Here is an 18,307-nt window from a genome sequence, read left to right as displayed (position 1 = left end):
CAAAAATATTCTCTCCATAAGCTATGCAAGTATTTCTTCATTTTATCTCATTCTATTGTGCTAGATTCGAACAATTTCTCCCCCATAATTAGTATCTCTAATTGTAAATAAGAACGGAGAGAATCTTGTAAATAAAAAAGGCAAGCCACAAGAATTCAAGGCAGTAAGAAACTATGCAACTAGGGCTAAAGAAAACAGATCTTACAACAAAACCATTAACTGGCCCAGTGATCAAAAAACATAAAACACTGCCTATTCTAGAGATTTGCAGAACTACCCCACAGCTCCTGTATAATGCTGAACTGACCAAAGAAGCTGCCCTTGAAGGCTTGCGAGCAATGAAACAAGGGGGACAGGAAACTCTAAGGAGACAGAGCCATACTGACAATACAATTTGTTTATGACAAACTGAACTTTTTCATTGYTCAAAATGAGAATTTTGCTGAAGGCTAAGTATGAGTTTTGGATAATCAAGACAGAGGTCTTAATGCTCTTCCACTTATTTCAGCAGTGGCAGGAGTGGTTACCAACTCAGACAGGATCCTGCTCTCTGAAGAAAATCTTGGCTCTAATGAAGTCAGTGCATTTTATTCCCCATKAACTTTGATGAAAGCAAAATTTTACCCTTGCTGTGCAATCTCAGAAAGTTTCTGCACACCTCTCTTCTTAGTTGTATACCTGGGTAAAACTCAGCACATTACTGAAAGCCAATTATCACCCCAATTATATTATATGCTGTATTTTGTTATATTATATAATTTATCTATTCATAACTATCCCCATTTTTGTTTGTTTTTTTTAATGACAGTATCATAGAGAAATTTAGGTGGAGGGGACCTCTGAAGGTCCCCCTGATAAATCTCTGACGGAAAGCAGGGCTAACTGCACGGTTAGATCAGGTTGCTCAGGATCATCAACAGGATGTTCCTTATTTCGTGATAAGGCAGATTATATAGTGAAATCATTCCAGGTTCGACAAAGTTATTTCTTTAGCRACTCTCAACTGAACTTATGTTCTGAAGCCTTTAGGAACTTCAGGCTTCTCTTGCAAGTTGGCCTTGTGTCTACAGYGACCTTGCAGACCAAAAGAAAATAYGTTGCAGGACTAGTTCTGAAAGGCAGCTTCCAGGTTTTTCTGATGACCTTACTGATTTTGGGATAGGCCAAGAGCYGACCTCCATTCAGTGCCGCACTGAAGAATCCCTAGGCCAGATCTGTCTGCTAGAAAGCACTCTATAACTCAGGTTGGCTAGTATCCTGGCAAGCTTCACTGTATTCGCGTGCCCTATAAAAAGTTTCTAACAGCAACACTGCTGTTTTACAGTGTCACTTTGAAAAACATGAACAACAAAACTCCCACTCACACAGAGCAGCATCAGACACTGGTACATTAATGCAAGAAAGAACCAGGCCATTGCCACCGAGCTGCTCCGGCCTTTCAGCTGGGCTGGTGGCAAGGTCTTTGTAAACTAGTCTCCAGAGCAAAGTGAGACCACTGCCTCAATGAAGGGCAAATTAAGCACATTATACGGCTTGAGTGAAACTTTGGGTGTTATTTAGAGGGCAAGGCTATGATGCCTGAAGAGTGCTGTATCTAACAGTCTCTGACAGCTGTGATAGTGAAAGAAAAAGACCAATCCCATGCGACATTCAGCTTTCTCAATTCTGAACGTTCTTAAGCTAGGACATTCTKGGATCAGCTGCCAGCCTACCACTGTCTTAAAAGGTCCTCCACCGGGGGATTAGCCATGCGAAGCAGCTCACAAACTGCGGTTTGGTTCTGCGTGCCATGTCACAACCTGTGATTGAAAAGTAGTTGAGAACTGTCTGTATCAGCTACTCATAACCAARTATCAGTCTCTCAGTGTCCAGTGGTAGGCTTTTATTACATGTTCTGCTATGCATAGCGGCAGTGGATCTAAAATGAGAATCATTCAGAATCAATGGGTTGGGATTAATCTGTCCTCCTGTCCAGTGCAAGTGCTGCCACAGTAATAAACAGAAATCTGATAACTTCATACTGTCAGCACAAAATGAAACTATGACCTTGACCTGTGCAACATCATCCAGTAATTTTTCATAACTYCAACATACCGTACTACACTTCTATGATCTAATAAGAATCTAAAAGTAATTAACTGGAATTTTTGAAAACTGAAGCCTTAATCAAATATGTATTCTTATCAGAGTTTCAAGCCAGCAATAAATTGGGACATTTAAAAAACTGGGATCTAATCCAATCCGTGATCTGATCAGGGTTCAATGGTTATAATAAATTGGGAGTATTAAAACTGGGATCACATCCAACACTTTATTTTGTCTAAACCACAGGACCTAGCTATGCTGCAAAGTCAGGAATATTCAATGAACAGATATGCCATGTTGGATTAACCCTTAATAAATAATGATACTCAAATTGAGGAGTCCCCAAAACACGTGGTTTGGTGCAGAGCTGAATGGTGTGAAGAGCAATTACCAACATTTGATCATATATATATATATATACATACATATATATATATATATATAAAAACAATCATAATAATAAACAATCTATAACTATAAACAATCATAGTAATACTTTCAGACTTGGCAAGACTATAACACGGGTGCAAAAGCTACATGGGTTTGTTAACAATGTACACTTGTACACGTGCTCTTTAAGATGTTTTACACATTTAAAAGACAAACTTTTGTTTTTGTAACAGTCTGAGTTTCAACTTTTCATTCTAAACAATTTGGCTTTTGTAGCATACTGCCACGGCTGCAGCTATTCTTGTTTTCACTTTGATTTCCAGTAACAAACATACTCTTTGTAATTAAATATAACAAAACAAATGCTGACAGAAAAGAAATAAAGTTTCACTCACAAGTATGCTCTCATATACAAAGGGCCTCTAAATGTTTTTATTGCTGTAAACGCGTTCTCTTCGTACAGGGATCTCACAGCTGCAAAATTAAATCTCTGTTTGCCAAATATCAAAAACATATGAATTGACTTTAACCATGGGAACAGGCAACAAGCACCATAGCTGATAAGAGGAGAGAGCAGCTTTCTTCAATTTCTGGAAGCTTTCCGAAAAAGTAAAGGAAATTCCGTCTTTAATATAGACACTGAAACCATTTAATTTATCCAAATTTGAGATTCACTGTTACTAAAGTACTCAGTTCAGACATTCAGGAAGAATGGGTAAGATGTTTCCTCTGCTTCCCTAACTCTCTACATAAAAATTTAGTACTATTTAAAAAAAAACTCAATTAATTCCAAAAAGGAGTATAAAATGAAGACCGATTTAACAGAACAAGCTAATTCTCCTATGAACAAATATAGAGTATTAATATTAATGAACATCAATTCACTAATTCATATCTTACTTATTAAAATCACTCTGTTTTCAATAAGGTGCTTCGTTTTGTGAACTTTTATTCTAACATCAAGAAAATGTTCAACTCTGCTGGACAAGAGACTTTGGTCTCAGCAGGAATATTCCAGTAAAATAATCCTAAACAAACAGGAAAAAATTGTTTTCTTTCAATTGATAGTCACTGTATTTGCATTTGAAAAGCAAACAAATTATTATGTGTAAAACTCAAGAGCCTAATATATTTATCTAGTTTGTTTTACAATGATTTTCAAAGGTTAGAAAATTAAAAGGCAACCCCATGCGAGTGGGAAAGAGATGGGGGAAGGAAGAAGGAAGTCTTGGTTTAAGGGAAAAAAAGGGAGAATCTCTTCCAGTATTTAATAATKTAGTGAACATCTTGCTGTTGAAACGATAAATTCTGAGTAATTTATACGGAACACACTAAAAATACAGATTTGAGTCAGCTCGATCAAAACAAAGCTCAGACGTTGCATTTGCTTTTTCCTTTTATGGGCAGATTCTAGACCTTTGGAGCCCATGTTTTATTACAGCCAAACTCTTTGAAGCATGAACAAAATGATGAGTTTATTTAAAACAGGGCCTCAGACCAATGAACCACTTGGCTTGTGTCAGGAAGGACAAACCACCACCTCAGAGAATTGCATCACAAGTCAAGTCAGTCCTCCTAAGCCATCTCTGCCATGAAGTCCTGACTTTCTCCGGGAAAGCGTCGGTGATGCCACATTGCTGTGGCATGAGAGAGAGTGAAGTGAGGTAGGGGGAGAGGGAGCAAACTGTGAAATTTAGAGGAGGTGCTGACTTCATACGCAATTGGACACAGATAAGGCTATTACTAAACAAGGAATGCCTAACATCCTAAATTCCCCTTAACCATTTGCAGTCTGCAGAAGTAGCAGTCACATAATAAAATCCTGACTTTGAAAAGAAAAAGACCTGRTGCTGAGGTCTGGGACAAATTCCTAGCCTCACAGGGACTTTTTAGGAACCTGGACAAGCAGCTGCACATCAGATTCCCACCCAGGGGACACTTACTTCTGCCAGATTTTGTCTCTTCTACCCAGACTTTAAGTGCTTAGTGTCAGGTCCAAACTTCCCTGACAGCAGCTAGCACAACGAGAGCCTGCTCTTGGCCGGGACCACTAGGAAATACAAGCAGCAAGAAATAGCCATGTCAGCATTTCAGTGCCGGCTGTGGAGCTGCTGCAGAGGACTGCAACTACAAGGGAGAGTCCTGCACAGAGAGCAGGACTGAACACTGCGGTTAGGAAGGTGTAGAATGGAAATGGAAATTACTAGGCTAGAGAAACACAAATTTTGTTTTCACTTCTTAAAGGTTCAGATCTGAAATGTGGCCCACAGATGAGTTGCCAGGCAAATCTGTGCTGTGGGCTACTGTGCGGCAAGTCCAATTCCTCTGGGAAGCATCTGCACTCCAGTGGAAGCACTGTATGTTCTGCCTGCAGACGCCTACTAGCTCTAACACGTTCTGGATGTGTCAGACTTGTTGCACATGCACTGTACAATTCCTTCGCTGTGCAAGAAGTAAATCCAACCTACTCAGAGCATGAGAGACTTCTGTTCATGCAGCACACCTACACGAGGCCTGATGTTTCCTGTCAGTGCAGAGCCCCGGAGTTCACACTGCCGAATTGACCCATAATTGCGCAGTGAGCACATCTGACATTTCTGTATGACTGTAAATCTTGTCAAAGTTTCTGGAAGAAAAAAAGACTGCATCCAGGGAAATACAGATTTATAGCAGGCTTACCCCTGGAATTCTGTGAGATGTTATTTTTCCTATCCAATACCAGTCAAAAAACACCTTGCAAAATTTGAAGAGATGGTCTTCTCTTGTAAACTGGAAGTGCACTTCCTACTGAAAAATATTTCTTGGCTGAGATCTTGGAACAGTATTTTTGTTTTTTTGGAGACCTGCCAAGTATATAGTGCATGCAAAACCAACCTCCAAAACCATGTGAGGTCCACAGCTGCTAAGATGCTGAAATGCGCTTAATCATTAATCCTGTCACACCCTGCCCAAAAATCAAATACTCTGACCTCTTCCACTAGTGCCCAGAATGGACAGCTCAGTCTCTGAAAAAAACTGTCAGATGAAAAAACACGGGTACTGGTTAGTACAATCCTTAAATATTTAGGCAGTCAGCATTTAAGAAAAATGAAATTTAAGCAAACAAACCAAATTGGATTGAAGAATAAAAATTACTTATTTAGTTAATCTTGGAATGATAAAGTTAAATAAATGTTTAAATTGATTTTAAAAAGGTTAGACGTTAGAAAACAAATCTGTACTTTGTTCAAACTGTAAAGTACAGGATTTGGTCACAGATATCAAGGGACAAAACATGCTACATTGCTATCAACAGCTCTGTAGTCTACTTGTTCTACTATTACATTCTTAGTAGTTTTAAAGTGAACTCATGTCCCACTCAGAAAGCGAAAAGTATGATGCCCACGTTCTAGTAAACTGCAGCGGAGCTTTGTTTTATAAAGATGAGACCAAGTATGCAGAATTGCAGCTAGTGAAGTCATAGAAGCAGATGATCTATGGTGTGGATGTGCTGCAAGGTTTTCTTTGCCAATATGTGCATTAAAATCTTGGACTTGAATTACATTAGAGAATTACTGAATCTTGCGACAGAGCTATAAAACTTGTCTTTACTGAGCATCATCACTAGGTGAACAGTCAACAACATAGCAAAGAGACTGAATTCCCATTAAATCAGAAACATTTCCTTCAGCGAAATTTCTTCCATCGTCCAAATAGTTTTTGCCCTTATGTGAGAACTGGCTACATTATATACTACTTCTCCAGGAAAGATAGTCTCTTCTGTCTAATGACCAACAGCTCAAGCAGGTTTCAAGAGTCAGCCTATATATAGTCTTATGTGGGCAAACAAACAAATATGCTCTTATTTTATTTAGAAAGTTGAAGTGACTTGCTTGTATTTACAGTATATGCTGTTGCATTGCTTTGGGGACAGCGTAAGGAAATGTTCTCCTCCTCTCCGCCTTTTTTTTTTTTTTTTAAGCCCAAGAAGATATTTGATCCCAAGCTGAATTATCTGATGGAAAATAGGGTGATATTTCTATTCTCGTGCATTATGAAAGAAGAATCAAATAAGTGAGTTAAAAATACCATCTCAGTTCATCCACTTCTCAACACACCTGCTGTTCTCCATTTCAGCATCAAACTCTTCCAGGTCAAAACTGAAATCATTACTAGAGAAACCAGAATGATGAAGACACTGATCTGCCAGTTTCTAATGCAGTGTTACCAAGTCACTGTCAATCAGTGGCTGTGATTTTTTAAAAAAGCATTTAACACTAAAGAAATATTAAGAACAATTATCTCGTGTCCAATTGGAATGCTAGACCTCTAGACAGAAGGGTTCATTCCTTGCAGCCTGCCAACATTTTAGTAAATGACACTGGCCCTTTAACAGATGGGATACATGCTTCTTAGCTTGCCAGGATCCTAATAAAAGACACTGGCTTCTTTAAAATGAAGGACACATACCTCTCAAATTGCCAGTATCCAAATTGGGAGTCAGCAGTTTAAAATAAAGGCACTCATCAATCTGGCAAAATCAGGGACGCGATATAAGAATTTTAAAATAAATGGTACAAAGTTTCTGCTGACATTATTTAACTAGGATGAACTAAACGCTGAAACTTTGGCTAACTATATCCAGTAGGAACACTGTAGCTTTACTAGCTTTTGAAATGGGCAGAGCAAATATTAGCAGCAGACTTCAACGGTTGGGATTTGGATTTCTTTTTTACGTTATCATTATTTAAATCAGTCCCGTTAGCTGCAGCCCTAAGGCTGACCGCGCAGTGCACGACCCGAATGGAAGCAGGGCGTCTTTTCCCCGCGCACTGACCAACAGCCCACGGGCTGGCCTGCGCGCCAMCCCGTGCGTTGAGGAGAGACGCCGTCTGCCCCAAAGGCAGCAGCAGTACCTACTTCCCTCCCACGAGCAGGACTCTCCAGTGAGGGAAGGAGACCTCCAAAAGCTTTCCCCATGCCCCAGCTCTCTGTATAACTACAGCGTGGAAAGTCTTACAGCAACTGCAGAAATCCCGAGAGCCAGCAGTGTGGGGTCCTTAACTTTTCTGATGGTGGCCACCAGAAAGGAGCAAAGCCCCTCTTTGGCATACCACGAACGACATCCGTTTGAGTCGGCACGGGGGGAGAGCAGTCTGCTGAACCTTGTCAGCGCTTACAAGTTCTGCCCGTTCCTGAAGGGCAGACACGGGGGAAAGCAGAAAACTATAAATCCTCTTTGTCTGGAAAGGTAATGAAGCTGTTAAGAGCAGGCAGGAGAAGGGAGTATTTTATGAACAAGACCGAGAAGAAGCAGGGTTATTTACACCAGTGGTTCCTCAGAGCTCACCTCGGAAACACTCGCAGCGGGCACGCGTCCAGCAGCGCCCGCGAGCCTCAGCTCCTCACCCTCCCTTGCCTCACTGCTTGGTGACTGCTGCCTCTGACTCTTCAGAGTAATTTTAACCACTTGAACCGTCTTTCTTCCTGTTGTCTCTGGGCCTACGCAGCATTTGTTGACTGTTACTACAGCACAGGGCTAAGCAGCAAACTCGTGCAGAAAAGAACATACCTAAGGACAAAAGCTACCATCTGATAGCAGAGCCAGCTGGAGCCAGCGGGCCTGGGGCGAGGAAACGCGGCAGGAGGAAGCGAGGGAAGGGAGGAGGCTCTCGCTTTAGAGAAGCAGCGAGAAGAAACCCAGCAAGTCGGCCAGTCTTGGGAACGGCTGGARGGGAAACGTGGTTTGGAGGAACTAACTCATCTTTACCAGCTCCACAGGAGTTTGGATGCGAACAGCAGCTCCTACAGGGAACGCGCAGAGGCGCCGGGAAGCCGCACAGACCCCTGCACTGCCGAGGCCCCGCGGCTCGCGGGCACGCACTGGGCCTTCCCCAGCCTGCGCCGCCGTCCCCCCCTCTAGGCAGTCCTGCTTTGGAAGCTTTTCATCTGGTGAACAAAGATGCTGACACCATTTACTCACCTTTCACGCTCATCTTTCATTTTCTCCAGTTCCTCTTCTTTAAGTACACTGTGCTTTGGGCTCCCCTTTTGATCCGCTTTCCCACTTTTATCTTCCTTCTTTTTTCCAAATCTGTTTAAGATATCAAGGGAGGGTCAGGAGGAAATGATTACTAGAAGATAAAAACAGTATTTATCTATCATACACCAGAGACTTTAGGCAATCACAACACTGCGAGCTTTCATCTTGATCTCTCACAAATGTCGCGCACCGCAAAGTACGTTACAAGTGCTGAATAGGCCATACGCAGTACGGGGGGCTGACTACAGATTGAGACGGCGCCCGAGCACCGTTTCAAAGAGGGAGTGAAAAAACCCCCAAACCCCCTAAGCCTGAAATGCAAGGCACTGCAGGGCCAGACTATTATTAGTGCACATTTTAAAGTGGGTGAAGGTTCTTCTTACCAYGGGACGGCTCTCTGAAAGTAATCTGCTGCGGCTGCGGTGCCAGCACACAGCCTGGACCACGTGTTCTGCTCTTATCCTAACTGTTGTCTCTCACTCATAGCTGGTCTTAATTTAAGGAGTTGGTCTTTGTTTAAACTGAGGGTGCCATCAGAAAAAAAAATAAAGCTTTATTCTGAGAGTACAAACCTAGACAGTTCCGAAGAGCTCCTTTTAAAAGTACTTCTTGGTTTGTCCTTCCAACGGGTAATATACTATCATTTAATATTTACGCTGTGAAAGTGCTCCAGAGACCCCAGTCAGGACCAGGGTCCCACTGTGCTGTACACTGCACAAATGCACACAGCGTAACAGTCTGCTTCACACAGTCTGTAAAAGGTGACTAAACTGGGGAGCTACACTGCATTTCTTACGGAGCTAACCAGAATTCTCRGTCAAATAGATCAAATATGCTCATGGGTAAAGGGACAAAAAGCATAAAATCTGCCCCTTCTCTTCCCCCATTTCAAGTTATTAATTCCACAAATGATCTGCTTGTGTCTTTCCATGCAAATTAATGTGTCCTTCTACGCAAATCAACGACTATGTTAAAAAAGTAAYGATTTCTTCATTAAACGTGCTATAGTGCCAACTACTTACTCCAACTCAGAACAGTAAACTCCTCTGAAAGTCTGCAGCATTGCCTGAGTGATCCTTCTTTAACCCTTTTTATTTTTCATGTCAACTTAAATTGCCTCAAGTGGAATAGTTGAACTACTGTGCATATAGTTAAGCTGTAAATTATTGACTTTAGATTTCTCCTTGGACCAAAGCAGAAATCTTGCAAACAGTCAGTCAGTCTCATAAGGTAATGATCCAAATTTTTAGTGCACTGAATCAATAGTTCCAAGCCTGCGGCCAGATGACGTTCTTAGGCAGCCTGCAACAAGTTTTCCAAACAGTAAGAACTTGGTTATGGAGGGAATGATGGGCAGGAGACACGTTTGGCGCTAATGAGAGGGGCAATACTGGGTGTGAGGTGCTTTATCATGGCTTTGCCATGTGTGCTGGGCGTAGAAAGAGTGGCATCTCACGGCGYAGCTTTTCCTCCTTTTCCTTGTGTGTGGCAGTAACGCTGGTGCCTTACACTCTTTCAGGGAGTGTAATACACATTTCCTATTGAAATATATATGTAGCTCATCTACAAACCATCTTCAATTCTCTCTCCTTCTATAGCCTCGCTCATTTCAGAACCCCAGAAGGGAAGCAGCASACACTTGCCACGCTTTTGTTTTTCCCGGGAAGAGTGCGACGCGCTGAGTGCACTGCTGGTTTCCGAGTGCTGGCAGTGCCCAGCGGCTGGAGAGCCACAAACCCGGTCTGACACGGGGCAAGAGCAGGAAGGAGCAGACTAAGAAAGAGCGAGAAGAGCTCACAGATTGAAACCACTCTGGATTAAAACAAAAGCTAGATGAAACGTCGCATATGTTGCTCTAAATGTTCCTGGGATGAGCGCAGCAGGCTCCACGGGGAAAGCCTCTGCTTTCTGCCGCTCGCGCCTGCCGCAGAGGTCTCCCGGCAGTTCCCTCGAGTGAGCCTACATTAGCACTTGCATCTTGGGCCTAATCCAACTCCGGTACTGTGTTTATATTCAGTCTGCCTACTTTTCTCCCACAGTTTCAATTATGGCTTGCAGAGTCTCATATTCGACTGTAGTATGTATTGATTTGGAAAACATTATTCTTGGGCATTTTGTATTGCTGCAGGGAGTTGAAGGTTGATATGCTGCATACTCGAGAGAAACATATATAAAAAAGAAAAGATTTTACATCCTCTCACTTTCTAGTCCAGGTATTACTCCTTGCTTACTGAGGAAATACATTTCCAATAAAATAAAGTGACAATTTTGATTGTAATAACTGCCAGCTTGACAACTGTCAGCAAAAATAGTGCTGTCTGCTGGTGTAACTGCTCTTGCCACAAATTGGCAAGTTCTAGTGTAATTATAAATCAGGAATAGTGAGCTGGTCTTGATGAAAACAATTTCTTTTTTTTTCTTTCTTTTTTTTCTATTTCTGCCTTCACATGGGATTTGGACAGGCTTACAATATTCACCTGTTACACTAAATATATAGCATATAGCTCAAGGCTGAAAAATATTCAGATTTTTAGCCTCTTTTGCACATTATTAAATCCTAAAAATCCATATCTTTTTTATTATTATTGTAATATGTTTTGCAGCTCAACAAAAACTCTTGCACAAACATTAAAAATAAGAACAGTAAAAATTTAACACTGTTAAGGAAAGCAATACAGAGTATGCAGCACGGAACCACAAAAATCCCGCRTCATCTCTGCCTGAATTTACACACCACGTCCTAAAATTTATGGCCTGTTCGCTGGTGTGTTCTAAATTACCACGGGCTTACAGTGATGAAATGAACTTCTACCCACTGCAATTTTGCACAGCTTTGTGCACTACAGGCTTGCTTGTTCTCTACTGCTTACAGGACAAAAAACAAACGGGAAGAGTGTCTACCATCCAACTGGGTTTGATCCTGTTTACACCGAATTCAGTGAGAAGTCCCTACCAACCTCAGTAAGGACAGGATGAAACCTACTGTCACAATTATATTATAGAATTAATAAAATTCGTATTAAAATTCTGTGAAAGCTGAATGGCTTTAGGACTTGAGGTTTCCAAATCTCTAGGTAACAAATAATTGGATTATGGTAAAATCTGCCTTTTATATTAATACTATTGACAGAAGAACAAAAATATTAATGAAAAATGTATAGCACATCAATTTTTAAAAGGTCTGTTTTGCTACACTGTATGCAATAAAATTCTCTTAAGTTGGTATCAGATGCAATTGTTACTCTTTGAAAACTTTATGTAGCAAATGGAAGAACTGATGACCTGAAAATAAATGGATCATTTGTATCCTGTCATTCCATATCCCTCTGTATGAGTTTAATTCAAGCAAARTCACTGGTAACCACAACGACAGCAAAGAAATCCGTAACTTCGCAGGTTGTTCGAACGACTGCCCCAGTCCTCCGACTACCCGCTGTAAGCACCTGCGAAGCCCTGTTGAAGAAGGTAAAGTGCCAATACCCTTCGCAGGCTTTTCAGTCGAGAACGCTAATATTCCAACTGCCCTGAGCATAGTCCTCCCACGTGCAGAAGTAGAAAGGGATTTTCTCTACCTGATCAGATCTCAGAGACACAGAAATGCAAATAAGTCATCCCTAGGGGAAAAGCACATGCACAGTATGTTGTCGAAAACATGTTTTACTATGGTGAGGAACCATCCTATTGCTTTATCTTTCAAAGGAAAACATCAATGTCGTGCAAATAACTAGCATTTTCTCCCTTAGAAGCGTTAAATGAACGAAAGCTCTGAATGCCAAATATGCGTCGCCTTTTTGCTGTAATTATTATTATTCCGTTGGCCACGGTTTAAAAGCGTAAGTACGCTTCACAGGGCTTGTAAAGATGAAAATTAAAACAAACCTTCTATAGGYCTGCTCTGTTGTACTTGGGATAAATGTCTTGCAGGCGAGACCTAAAGCTGTGGTCATGGCAACCCTTCGTATCCGTGTGGAGCTCTGAGCTTCCACATCTCRAATGTGTTGATATTTGCTTCAAGGATTAAAAAGCAGAGAGGTCTCTAAAGTCCCAGACTTCTAAGCAGGAGAAACATCTGCCGGTAGAGCCCTAAGCAGCTTGCTGACTAAATTCAGCCATTTGGACTTTCTAGTTAATTCAGTTGCTCYGATCAGTAGGTGTCACTGCAGCTAGCAGGGTATATAATGGAATTGCAAACCTCTGTGGCGACAGAATTCAGGACAGCGTAAGACGCAGTCGAGCAAGATGCACAGGCTAACAATGTCATAAAATCCTGACATCTCCAGAAACGATCTGTAAAAAACCAGAGTGATTTGTAAAGTACATATAACAAAAGCTCTGGCTCCTAGTCACTTCACAGCAAATGGGGAAAAATGCTGAGATTATTAAAGCAGCTCCCTTCTGAAAGACAAGAAATAACCCTTAAAATTAAATTTAAATGTGAGTAAGAATGAATGAGTGAGCAAGAAAGATAAAGATACTAATAAGGTATGATTTTCAGGTCCACACAGGGACTATAAAAAGCTTATTAACTGCCACTACTGCTGTGTGTTTTAAGTTATTTTATCACTCAGCTTTACAGCAGAAGAAATACTCTAGAAGCAGTGCTGTGCTTTGATTAATCACTTTCATACATACACTTTTACAGAGTATTAAACATTGCCGTAAAGAGCCTTAGCGAGTCAGACTTGTTTGTGATTACCGRCCAGGCTCATTTTACATTTATGTTAATAGCAGCATTAATGAAATACATCTTTTACATTTTTCAGTGGTTTTCTAAATACCTAAAAGGCTTCTTATTAAATGTTTACTTATTGGGCTGAAGTCGGCCACAGAGTACTAATACTAGGGGGATCAAAAGCTTATAAAAGCTGRAAAAACTGTGGAAAGAAGAGAGCGGGTTTTGGCAGAGGCTGTCACTTTGAGCAGAGCGCCCTTCCAGCGGAGGCTTGGGCCCCAGGGACCCCTTACTCCCACCTGGCACCATCACCACCAAATAGGAGACACCAATTTTGGAGGAGGGGGGGAGAAAAGCYGCTGGCTGGATTTGCTGGTGTTTCCCTGCCTGCTGCGCTTCCCTTCCACGGCAGCGCCAAGCACGGCGCAGGCGGCAGGGAGAAGCACCCTGCAAGGTAATTCCAGAGAATCAAAAAYAGCTCCACTGGAAAGGGGAAAAGCTTGCCTCAGATTCATTGAATCAACTGAGGTGCAAGACCACCTGGTAAAACTTTCTGTGCTGTAACCGTGACGTGTGTTTCGCAAATTTAGCTGAACTTCAGGAACGTCAGTCTGTTCATACTTAGCTGTCTTCAAATCTATTTGGGAGGTAACGTGCATTATTTGAACACTGCAATCAGTGTAAAACTCATGGACAGCAAGAAAAGTTAAGTAGAAAACACAAAGAAAGAAAAAGAAATCTTTTGCACATTCTTTCTTTTTCTTTTTTTTTTTTTTTTTTAAGTGAAACAGTCTCATTTAAAAAAATCACATTATCAACATCCACATTTTGTTACTGTTTCTTTTGCCAGAACAAGCCCATCCTCCACCTTTTAAAAAAATTTACTGTATCCATCTACTGAAACTAGACTAAAATGACTGAGCTTCCAGATCCACTCCAATGGGAGTAAAACTTGGTTGTTTTTTTTTCTAACAACTCTGATTAAATACAGCCTCTCCCCCACCCCTTTATTTCTTTGATGCTCAAATTAGTATCTTTTCTCCAGCATGCTGAATTAATTAGTCCAGTGACAAAGAATTAGTCCAGATAGGATCAAAGCTGAAACCATATTTATCTAGAATTCCAAATTAGGAGCAGGGAGCATTAACCCTCAGCATTTCAGGCAACCTTCCTCATTCCGTACTACGTAAACCTTCCAAAAGTTCATTCAAAATATATCAAGAGTGCAAATTTTTCCCCTACGGAAGCTTTGCTAAAGGGAAAATTAATTTGCCACAAAATCTGCTACAGTGAGGAACTGCCTTATATACTGCATATACTAGTCATTATGTAACTTGGAGGCATCAGTAGAACAAAGCAAACAAAGCTAAGACAAGGCAGTTAATCACATTTGTATTAATGCTTGGATCATCACATTGTTCACAGATTTAAAGGCTAATCAAAGAATTCATAGCACCACGTCTGAGAAGCCTGCCTGCTGCAACACCTCACAAATAAATAATAGATCTATAATCTCCAACAGAGAGGGTCACTCTCGGAAACGAAACGTCAAACAAAAGCCCCAAATTACGCAGCGAGCCTCACCCTGAAAGCACCAGCCGTGCGGACAGGAATAAAAGGAATTCCTCGCTGCCAGCACTGCTGTGTTGAACGCTAGCTGCGTTTCTGCMCCAGGGCAACGGCTGGAGGCCGTCCTCAACGCGAAGCGCAAGGGGCTGCTCCCCCGCCTTGAAATTGCAGACTGAAGGTAATCTGAACAAACATCCCAAAATCTTTTCACGCACCCTCAAGCCTTGAGCCCCATTTTTCAAGTGGGGAACTTGTCCTTAGCGTAGCCAACAGTAAGTTACAGTAACTTATTCTGGTAGTTAGGCATCAGGAAGACCTGCCCAGTGAGGTAGCTCTGTCCATGAGCACCAAACACTACCTCCACAGCATACGAGACGTCCAGAGACTAAACCCAACAGATATGATGGTACCCTAAAATCTGGGACGCTTGAGTTAGAAGTGGTTGGTTGCTGCAAAACCAGAAGGGGTCTGTCTCTTAAAACAGAGTGGAGCAACTCTCAACAGCCACTATGTAAATATAGACAATAAACAGCAGCTATGAAGAGCAGTCCTTAGTATTTCAAGGACTTATTTTTAGAAGATAGGCTGAAGTTGTCAGAGAGTGGGAGATGTTGCTTGTTAAGATGCTTCTTCCCCTATTATTATTTGACTGTAAAATTAGTGATATTGTACAGCAGCTCAGCATTTGTTTCCATTAAATAATCTTTCAAGCACCTGATGACAATGTTGTTGAGTATTTTTGGTCACCAGTACAAGAATTCTGCATACCACATCACGTGTATCAGGATATAAAAACCTACAATAATACAGCACAACCATGATTTACTGCTTGACCAGAAGGAGAAGCTGATTTATAGTCTGTCCAAYGCACCAAGCTCTACTTGCTTGTCCACCAGACTGTGTAATTACCCTTCACCTAAGTAAGGAGTTATTCCCATATATTCTTATTTTTCCATATTTTCCTACAGCACTAGCCATTTTTCCAGTGCTTTGTTCTGTCCTACAGGCAAGTTCTTTCTTCTGAAGTGAATACTGATTGTTTTACACAGCGTGCAGAAGCACAGCTACCCCTGTCCTGTACAGGGCCGGCAAACGCCAAACTGGGGACAACACGGTAATCCCACCTCCGGCTCCGTGCTCAAAGCACAGGGAAAGGACCAGAGCAGAAACGTCTTTTCCCTTGATCCTGCTGCTTAAGTTCTGTTTCACAGCCACACATCTTCTCATTTCTCCACCAAAACAAAAGCAAGCAGCAGACATTCTGGATAGCCAGTAGTTCTTCCAGGAATTTGTTATCTTCTGTCACGTTGGAAAAAGAGGAATGCAGCTGCTGAGCGAATCCGCTTCTCCGATGTTTGGGCAGGGAGACAGGAGCAAGGCACAGGCGAATCCCTGGGCAGCCTGCAGCAGTTACTTGCTGATTCGGCCATTTTCTCAGATGTGGGTTTGGAAATGGTGAGTGCAGCAAGAGCCAGCGTCCCTCCGTGTCCCGCCAGTGCCTCTAGCCCTCAGCACGTAGCTGAGAACGACAGGGAGAGCGAAAAGCTGAACTGAAGGGAGGAAAAAGATGGTCCTTTGGGAGCTAAACTTGACAAAAACAGGCTGCGGAGTTGTTTCTTTTCTTTTCTTTCATGCTTTCTCCCCCTCTGTTCCAYGTCTCCTCTTTTTCCCCTGCTACTCGTGGCACAGCCCCAGAATTTACTACAGTACATATGTATAGACATGTATRTATAGCCTGTATCTATGTATATATATGTATTATATGCATGTTTACGATAGGAAGGACTCTTCATCTTTCTTGTAACGTAACTGATGATACTTGATGCTTTTCTTTGCATTTCAGCTGCTAAGGCACTATATGAGAATATCCACTCACTACAAAATATTTTGCTCAACTCTCTTTGGCAATGGAAGAACAACTTGAAACTGTGACACTGTGAGAACTGCAGATACAAAAACCACAACACAAATTAAATACACAACACATTTGCAAAACAAACCTGAAAACCTGCTACATTTGCACTCAGAGCCATGATACTTTGAGGTGTCAGACTTGCTAATCATCTCACATCAGCAATATTCACCTTCTCAACCAAACCACATGCTTTCCTCCCCTTCTTTGCCACAGTGGGAATTTTCCGGGGCTTATCTGACTTTCATGTAGTGAAGCTGCTAACGGCAAGCTCCAAGCAGACCTGCACAGTTAGTAATCTCCAGGAGAGTACATGACCCTCGCAAAATGAGCAGCAATACRGAGGACTCCCTTGCTTTTGGACTGAGACAACACCCTGGTCCCCGTGAAAGCTCCAGGCTCTGTAAGACATAATCACTCCCTAACAATCTCTCACGGTAAGCAGATACMATACCCTTCCACAAATGAAGAAACTGGAACATCAAAGGTAAAGACAACTTGCCCAGTTTAAGAGATCCTATACTCTTTCTCTACTATTCACCTTGGAGTTATGATTTTGGCATCGCTGTATATCCACCTGCCTCAATTTCCTATCAGTTTCTTAAGTGGCTTTTTTGCTTTTACTACTTTCCCCATCTTCTTTGAGGTCTCTCCGCACTCATTTCCTTTTTCTCTCCTCACCCCCACTCTTGCTCCATCCTCCTTTCATGTGCTCTGCTGCTGCACTGCTACGGAAATACCTCTTTCCTGGAGATTTCTGCTGGAGACTCCACAAAAGGAATGTGTCTTGGGAAACAGACCTCATGCCTCCCAGGCACTGCACAGCAATAAGTCGTGGAGGCATGCAGAGATCACTACAGTAGCTGAGCTACCAAAACCACACGCTCCTCTTTCTCAGCAGGACGCATTAGCCTGTACTGGAGCTTTGCGCTGTTCAGGCCAACTGCTCACAGTGCTTGAGAAACGCTGAAGAAAGACAGTACGCCACGAGGAGACTCCGGGCCTCTTTTGACAGGAGGCTTGCAAGAGGGAGAGACATGGGCGCTGAACAGGAAACGGAGGTAGAAAAGGCAAAGGGAAAAACTTCAGAAGACTTTTGTTAGGTTCTGCGATGAACTTTGGAGGTTAAAGAAACCCAAATCCCAGCCCTGCAGSCTCTACTACGGTTGACATTTTTACAAAGCAGCAACATTCAAAACAATGCCAAAATAAGACAAGGAGAGGGGAATTATATATACTGTGTTTTGAAAGATGTGTTTCAGCATAATAAATAATAGATATTTTTGCATTTTTAAACTGTCAAAATCAGTCCTTCTGATAAATAATACCTTCCCTCCCCGGCCTTGGCTATTGTACATTACTAATTAGACATAGTAGTTTGTGGTTAACAGCCTTCCCTACAGATTTATTATTAGCTGGTATATTCTGTTCAGTAGAATTCTGCTAATGGTAAGGTCTGCTGGAGGCCAATTTCATGAAGCCACTGGGAGGAGAAATCTGTTTGCCTGTCAAAACAGTGGCTATCAATTAGAACTTGTAAATGCGATTCCTTAAGTGTCTTGGACGGTAGCAGAGATTTGCAGTGATGCTTTAGGGGGCTGAATCATTTTTGTATCATGCTAAAGGAAGCTTTCAGACAAACAGCTGTCCACATGAA

The 18,307-nt window shown here is 41.8% G+C and overlaps 1 protein-coding gene across 1 annotated transcript in view; it reads right to left on the bottom strand.

Annotated features, from left to right (window-relative positions):
• The window catches only part of PARD3B (par-3 family cell polarity regulator beta), a gene marked incomplete at its 5' end in the record, with an annotated part of 417,421 nt that overhangs the window by 88,388 nt on the left and 310,726 nt on the right, over positions 1-18,307 (bottom strand). The window contains one exon of the mRNA XM_085299549.1: positions 8,438-8,548. Coding sequence (XP_085155675.1) covers positions 8,438-8,548 — 111 coding nt within the window. The remainder of the gene's footprint in view (positions 1-8,437; positions 8,549-18,307) is intronic.

This window comes from Rhea americana, unplaced genomic scaffold (genome assembly GCF_003343005.1).
Source record: "Rhea americana isolate MKP2758 unplaced genomic scaffold, rheAme1 scaffold_15, whole genome shotgun sequence".
In the NCBI taxonomy this organism is placed as follows: Eukaryota; Metazoa; Chordata; class Aves; order Rheiformes; family Rheidae; genus Rhea; species Rhea americana.
This window is presented reverse-complemented; position numbering and strand designations above follow the sequence as displayed.